The following is an 8,591-nucleotide window of genomic DNA, read 5'->3' as shown; positions in this document are numbered from 1 at the left end:
GAAAATTATGTAAATAATAAGTCAATCTTTTGATTCTTTGCTTTTATTACGCCATCCTTCTGATTATTTTTTTTAATACGTTAACCTTGTAACATCAATTTTTTTTTTTTACATCTGAATTTTTTTTTTTTTAAAAAAAAAAGACGAAAGACGTTTTTTTTTGTTTTTTTTTTCTTTAATACAATGAACGCATCTATGTACCTGAACCTAACAAAGAATAATTTTGAGCCTTAATGTGGCACGTATGTGCCTTCTTCAATCCTACCTTGGACCTTTTTTTTTTTTCTTTTTTTCATTCAATCTCTCGCTAAGCTTCATTGTATATAATATATTAATAATAATCTAAAACTATGATTTCTCACAAAGCAAGGGTCAGAAGCATACTCTTAAATACATCTCTTAAGTGTATTACATACTATGTTTCAAAAAAAAAAGTGTATTACATACTCAAGTCCATCAAATAACTTAAATTAGTCTAGTACATAGATAAATTCAATAACAGAAGCATCTTGATCAAACTTGACTTGATTGACTAGTCAGAACCCTTCCGGAGCCTCTTCTACCACTTGCCTGCAAATAAAAACCAAAAAAAAGAGAAAAAAAAAACAGATATGTCAAATGAAGTTAGAACAAACTAGAGCATAGTGTGTATAGCATTAATGAGAAGAAGCTTACATTGGTCATGGGAGTTCCATCTTCTGTAATAAACACACCAACTCCACTTGGAATGACCTGAAAATGAACAAATTACGTTGTTATTAGATGGTGATCTGAACTATAAAAATAACTTACATATGATGAAGATATCATACCTGAGTGGAGCCTCGACCTCGACCCCTTCCCTTTCGTTTACCCCTTCCTTTGCTTTGAAAAGCTTGAGTCTGACCTTCACCTTGTTTAGTTGTAGCTCTTCCCCTTCCAGTTCCTCTCCCCTTTGATCCTTGGCCACCTAAAATCATTCTCCCACCTCTACCAATCTGAGCGGGGTGTGCGGTAGTGGTGAAGTGCTCTGGTTGTGCCTGAGGTGTACATGTGGATGCAACTTGACTCAAAGATGTTGTAGTGCTCTTCTTAGGCCTTCCCTTAGCTTTCTTAGTGCTGGTTCCCATCCTTCCACCCTTCTTAAGACCCTCGAAACATGTGAAAAATCTCTGGAACACAGGGGGATCAGTTTGTTTATTTCCACCACACACAATCTCTAACACAGATCCAGGACTAGCCAACTGCAATGCCTCTCTATACCTCCCAATCTTACTATAATGATCTCTCATGGATCCATGCAACAACTTGTGAGCCGCATATTTAACCTTGTATGCAAAATCTCTGGTCACCAACACTGCATAAGCTCTCTTTATTGTCTCCACTATCTCCTTTGCAGGCCAGTGTGGCCTAGCCTTAAACACCTCTAACAATTGCTTGGCCACCCATGTAGACTTAAGTTGTCTATTCTTTTTCATATCTCTGTTACAGGTATGTTTATCCCTCACAACCCTCACTTTGAAACTAGCTTTATGAGAATGCCAAGAACCATAAAGATAAAATGGACAGTTAGGCACACACTTATAACCTAATTCTTGTCTCCTTTTCGTAGAGCTGATCCTTATAAATAAATTCCTGCTATTCACTATAGCAAACTTAGCCACAGCCTCTTTAAATGCTTCCCTATTAGGAAACCTTAACCCCACCTTCCACTTAAACCCCTTGAAGTCAGTTTCGGAATTTACTAACATCCCCCTTCTTGATCTTCTTTCAGATCTGTCCTCATTATCACTCTCTGGTGGAGTATGTATGTCATCCTCACTATCAAAGTACTCGGAGTCATTACCTTCACCATCAACTTCACTTGCAACCTCATTCCCTTGATCTTCTTGTTCATTATTTTGTGAACTAAGCTTACATTCAGCTGCCTCCTTCTGGAGTTGCAAAGCAACATCAACTAGTTTAGAGTTCACCACCTTCACTTTATTTACAACATCCCTGTACTCATCATCACTATTATCACTCTCATTATCAAGTATGCCATCAACAAACTGCTCTTCTACTTCCTCTAAACCCCCATAAATCCCTTCATTCTCTTCATCTACATCATAATCATAGAAATCCTCTTCATCACTTCCAACAAAATCTTCATCTGGTTCATAAGGCACATCTGAGTTAGTGCTCTCACTTATATCACTAACCAGAGCATCCCAACCTAATGGACTGTCTGGCCTATGATCTGTCCAATCATAATCATCAATTGAAGTATCTACTTGATGAAGGGTTGATTTGGAAAAAGTTGAATATGTAGGATTTTGAGCTTCTGATGTGAGACTAGGTTTAGTAGAAGTAGATAAGGGTGGATGTTGTATTTTTTTAGAGCATGTGGAGGGTAGCTTTTGGCATTTATCAACAGATGTTTCCACACTATTTTTGTGTTGGTCTGGAATATTTTTTTTGGGGGGGGGGGGGAAGTCCTCTTTACAGCATCAAGTGGGCCCTTTTTTGGTGTTAATTTTTTTAATTTTGAGGTAGAATAAGATGCTTTAGATGGTTGTGTTTTGGGGGGACCGTTTTCTGTATGATTGGAGGCCATATTCAAGTCCACAAATAAATGCACAACATACACATTTACAACCTTGAATTTTACAGCTAACTTTGCCATTTCCACAACTTCGGTGTCACTAAAAATTTTCCTTAACCCATCTTCCAATTTCAACCCAGGCATTAAGTATAAAATTTCATCAACATTGTTGTAACCACCACACTTCTTAGCCAAGTCAACCACATCAAAATAATTCATCTCATCAGGATCGAGGTCAAATGTTTTACTATCTCCTCCAAAATACACCAACTGCCCATTATCTATCACTTTAAACTGACCACCATGCCAAAATCTTAATGTCACAGTATTAAAAAATTGGTCCACCATTTTCACCTAAATTGATATTTATATGATTCAATATTAGATTGATTAAATAAAAATGAACACACAATTAAAATTACTTAGTTGAATTCCCTTTAATTTCACATCACTAATTACAATCGCATAGTCATAATCCCTAATTCCCAATTTTCCCCCAATTTTAAAAATCCCTAGATAATTCCCAATTTTTGCAATTTAATCAAGAAATCACCATAAATTCCATCAACTACACCAATTACACATTAAACGCACAAATTAGGAGATTTAATTTTGCAAACTAACCTTAAATTTTGCCAATTATGCTCGAAACGTCTTCTACGGCATGCACCACCTGGAATATGGAGTGCGTTTTAATGGAGTTTAAAGATAAAAGATGAATATAAGGTGATTAAAGGAATGAAGGAAAATTAAAGGAAGAATTGAATAGTATTGTGTTTAATGGAGTAGTAGTATGATGATGAAAGGAACATGGTGAAAAGGAGGATCGTGAATTTGGAAATTTGGAGTATAATAGTACTAGGTCTTTTTTTCATTAAAATTGGAGTATAGTCTTGATGAGTTGGCATTATTAAATGATAATTTTTAATTTTTTTAGGGGTTACAATGCCAAGTCAGATTTTCTATCTCATAAGTTCAAAAAATGTGAAGGGTTTAATAAGTAATCAGTAAATAAACGTAATATAAGTTAATAGTAGTACAAGGTTGACGTGTTTAAAAATAATCAAAAGGTTGACGTAATAAAAGCGGACGGCCAAAAGATTGACGTGTTTAAAAATAATCATCCTTTTCTTTTCGTGTAAGGTTGCTCGAATATAATTTGAAATAGTCTTGGATATATCTAATTCTATATAACTAACTATTGTGTAAAATAACATGATTGACTAATAATATGTTCTCATTTGAATTATTAAGAAGACAAATATTTCCTATGTTTTCTTGAGTTCCACTCATATATTGTACTCCATTGATTTATAATAGCATGAATTTTGAATTGGTGAAATTAATAGGTGAATTTTCTAAGTGAGAATACTCACAAAGTAAGTTGTTTACTTCTTATTGTTATTGTTATTTCAAAATCATATAAGTAATACATTTAACTTTCCACCGAGAGCATTTTGTGCTTGAGGAGTGGAAGTGTCGCACTCTCTGAGATACCTTTTTTAGCTCGAGATCTCCTATACAACGATCCCAAACCAATTCTCACAACTTACCCACAAACCCTGTTCCTCGCCAGGTCGGCTGGGAGGCCCCTCCTTCAAACTCTTTTAAACTTAATTTCAACATGTCACTCAAAAACAATTCAGCAGCAGCAGGTGTTATCATAAGAGATAGTGCCAGTGCTCTGATTCCAGCCCGCACCTTCAACCTTGGCAACACCAACGTCTTAGTCGCAGAGGCCACAACTCTCCACAAAGGCATTCTTCTCGCTATCCAGCACGGGATTCAATGTTTACACATTGAAGGCGATAATCTCCTAGTTGTTAATGCTCTAAGAAGATCCTGGTCTGCTCCATGGCAAATTGGCTACATCATCACCGACATTCAGACTCTCCTCCAGCAGTTTCACCATTGAAAAATCCATCATGTTTACAGGGAAGCAAATAGAGCAGCAGATTGGATTGCAAATGTAAGACATCTTGTTAGTGATAACATGGATATTACTCTTTGTACTAACTCATCGTTGTACCCCATTATCTCCTCAGATGTGTTAGGTATCCCCTCGTGAGGGGGGGTGCCTAACGCTTTCCTTTTTTTCTTACCTTAAAAAATATATATATAAGCAATACATTTCATAAATACACATCGAGACGATTTTAATAAGATTTATATGTTCCTTATGAATAAATTATAAACAATTTTCCAATTAAATTTGTAAATAATTTTATAATTTAAAGTGCCTATTACAAGATTTAATTAGAAACAAAAAGGTTGTATTATACACTTACAAATTTAACACACGTTAAGTAAATACTACGTAGTACAATACTCGTATAAATTAAAAATCAATTAACTACTCCCTCCGTCCCCAAAACTTCGACCCTTTTGGGTTGATTTCGCGGTTATTAAAAAACTTAAATAAAAAGAAATAAAAACATATTGAAAAGATAAATTTACATGGAGTTTGTAAAAAAGTAAAGAGATAAAGTATTAAATATACATGAAAAAACAAAATTTTATATGGGAAAGCTAATTTTGCATAAATATTGTTGTAAATTGATGGGTATTTTAATGCAAATAGGTCGATCATTTTGAAACTAAAATTAAGTCAAAAGGGCCGAAGTTTTGGGAACGGAGGGAGTAGCTAGATACTCCGTAAATGGTAAGAGTACCATGTATGAAACGTATCTAGAAACATTCGTCCAAAAAAATTATGCATGAAAAAATTATAAAAGTACATAAAACCAAATGTATGTTTAAGGCCTTTAAGCTATCAACATCCGCTATAATCATCATGTAATATTATAAACATATTATACTTGTATAATCTTGAGTAATCTATACTCTACAGTACTAATTGAAGTCAACTGTTTTTTTTTTTTTTTTTTTTTTTTTTTTTTTTGTGTGTGTGTGTAAATAATCAGAGGGAATGCATCACAAATCTAATTATGAGGTTAAACTATAAGCAGCTTATCTTCTACAGTAGTTAGAGCATGTTCTGACGTACTGAAATGAACGAAATATTTTATGAGAGAAGAAAATTAGGAATTGAAGTGAACTAAACTGAAGTGAACAGAACTAAACTGATTGAAAATTAGCTGAAGAGAACATGCCCTAATACAATTTTAAAATGCAACTCTTTAGTTATAATTTTACAGAATTGTTGGGGTGCAAGCTCAAGAATTGGTATGTGTTCAATTCTGCAAAAATAGATATTGTAAGTTGTGAGATTAATTATTAGTTGTAGTAGCAATTGTTAGATATCGATTATAAGCAATTGGCTAGACGTATTTGTCAAATTAGTTGTTAAATGTACTGTATATGTTTTGCACAAAAATATTACTCCCTCTGGTTTTTTTTTTTTTTTTTTTTTTTTTTTTTTTTTTTTTTTTATGCATTAGTTTGATCAGTATATTTACCGAGACGTAACTTTGACTATTAATATCTTTAATTGTGTATTAGTAAAAATTGTAACAAAATTATATTATGAAACTAGACATTATGACAAACCTAATGATATATTATATAATAACATTTATTTATTTTTTATAAGTGAAAAAATAAAGTCAACCATAGTATGTGAATAGTGCGATTGTCAAAGTGCATTTAAAAAAAAATAAAAAAAATGGAAAGGAGTAATTGAAATTGTAAATATTGAAAAACAACATCTGCGGATTTCAAATTCTTGGATATTGTTTGTTCAAGCCTAAAAACTAGCTGTACAAGCTAAATATAATAGATTTTGTTAAACATAATAATAAAAGCCACAACAAAGCTATTATAGACTTTATAGCATGAAATTTCTTATACTTCCGTAGTACGAAGTATATTTCATGATATAATCTACCATGTTAGTACATACGTTGTCGAACACTTTTATTCAGATTCGATAATTTAGTCTTAACTACTAAATATATATATATATTAGTTTTGTACCCCATGCGATATCTGGATTATTTATTTAATTTTAAGATAAATTCTTAATCTATATATCAATTTTTAAAATATACCATTAATACAAAATTAGTTAGGAATTGATGTGCTTTTGTGATGATTTGCTATATAGTAGGCATGTAATGACATAATGTTGGTGGAAATGTTCAATTTAATTCATTAAAAAAAATAAAAAATTAGCAAAAAAAAAATAAATAAAATAAATGTTCAAAGTCTATTGGATTGACCCGAAACCAAAAACTTTGGGCAAGGGTTGAACATTTCTTGACCCGTAATATGAAGTGACCCAATCCGAGATGACTCATGACCCGACCCTAATTGACAGGTCTACGTAGTAATAAATTTCTATTAGATTGTGAAGTATATTATTTTAACCGATTAGTAAATATTATAAATGGATGTTTTATGCTTTGAACTACTTACTTCGCTACAAAAAATATTATGATATAAAAAATAAATTTATATGATAGTTTTTGAGAATTATAATCTAATAATTTTTTTGAATAAAATTATAATTCAATTTGTACATCTGAAATATTGGTATTTTATCGAAAATAAAACTCTAAACTAACAATTTTATCCTAAAATTTTATCCAGATAGAATTCTAAACTAACTTTTTTATCTTATGAAATCTATTTAAATCTATCCAACGTGGTGGAACACTTGGCGAAAAGTTAAAATGCCAAGTATCGCAATGTAGTGACCTGGCTAAAAGTTTAGCTTTATATATATATATATATATATATATATATCCTACATATTATCATTCTTCATGTCTAGTAGTTTGATTATGATGAAACTAAGAATCAAATACAAAAGGAGCCAAGGATTGTGCCAATTTGGACCGCACAATCGTGCACATGAGATTTATATGAAGAATTATGGCATTACCATATATACTGGTCAAGCTACTATATATTAGTTGTTTATGATAGAGTATAAAAATATATTTTTAGGCCTCTACCATTAACTTAACCTTTTGATTGAGTTGGTCTATTAACATGGTAACAGAGCCAACGTGCTACAAAAGTCATTTTAAAGTGGAATATTAAGAGTTGAGTAATGAGGATGGCTCATATTGCATCCACACTTCAAGCCCTAAAGGTTCTCATGTGAGGGGGCATGATAAATTATAAAAATATATTCCTAGGTTTCAATCATCAGCTTAAGTTTTTTATTGAGTTGATCTATTAATAGTTTCGAGTTATTTCTACATCCAATCCCTTGACAGTTTTAGAATTTTTAGGTCCCAGGTAATTTATGACCTAATTATTTCATAATTTGTATTAAATTTTGTCTATTCATATATAGAACAACAAGTATTATGTATAGTGGGAAACATTATTAAATATGTCTCAAGTTATATTTTCAAATACTCCTTATCAAAAGTTAATGAATTAGTTTCCTCAATTAATTTAACTTGTTAGTACTTAACTAAAAAAAGAAGTCATGTTCTTCCCTCGTAATTCATGCATGCATTGTACATTTGCATGCCACGAATTAGGTAAGATATGTGTATGTAATTTCCCACATTTTCGTTTATTTTGTCCCTTAGCTTGCGTCCTAAAGTTCGACAAATTAGTTGATGTTACCTTTAGAAAGTTACAGGCCTTACAAGTGCATAAATATAGGCCATAAACAATTAAGATCAAGTAGGAAATAGGATTATAGGCCAGAAAACAGGGGAAGAAAATTCTAGAATTAAAATCATGTTTATCATTAATTATGTTATGTTAATTAAATGTCTTAATGAAAATGAAGTAACGTAGTATAATTTGGCCAAATTTTAGTAAGTGTAGCAATATGTCCCCTCTTCATAGTACAATTATTTTGCAATGTTTGATTCCAATGTTTTATGGTCACGATGTAAATATAACTCATATATTACAACACTATAAACAGAAAGTTTAAACCGATATGACAAGAACTAGAGTTTTTCTCTATATCTAAAGAGATAAAGACCAATAATCTTTCAATTTAATTAAGGTGATGATTTTCTCTAGAGGACTCGCTAAGATTTTAGAAAGACTATGAAATTATTCTTTTTCAGCCTACCTTACACCCCCGCCTACA

At 32.0% G+C, this 8,591-nt stretch overlaps 1 protein-coding gene across 1 annotated transcript; it reads right to left on the bottom strand.

Annotated features, from left to right (window-relative positions):
- Positions 1–438: 438 nt before the first annotated feature.
- On the bottom strand, positions 439–1,473 carry LOC145587989 (uncharacterized). The gene is made up of 2 exons (XM_081644628.1): positions 676–1,473; positions 439–570 (listed from the first exon to the last, which is right to left on the bottom strand). The coding sequence occupies exon 1, from the start codon at positions 1,455–1,457 to the stop codon at positions 807–809; it is 651 nt and encodes a 216-aa protein (XP_081500754.1). The 5' UTR covers positions 1,458–1,473; the 3' UTR covers positions 439–570; positions 676–806.
- Between the last annotated feature and the right edge of the window lie 7,118 nt (positions 1,474–8,591).

Source organism: Chenopodium album, chromosome 17 (assembly GCF_948465745.1).
Source record: "Chenopodium album chromosome 17, dcCheAlbu1.1, whole genome shotgun sequence".
In the NCBI taxonomy this organism is placed as follows: domain Eukaryota; kingdom Viridiplantae; phylum Streptophyta; class Magnoliopsida; order Caryophyllales; family Amaranthaceae; genus Chenopodium; species Chenopodium album.
Note: the sequence above shows the minus strand (reverse complement) of the source record. Positions and strands in the feature narration are given on the sequence as shown.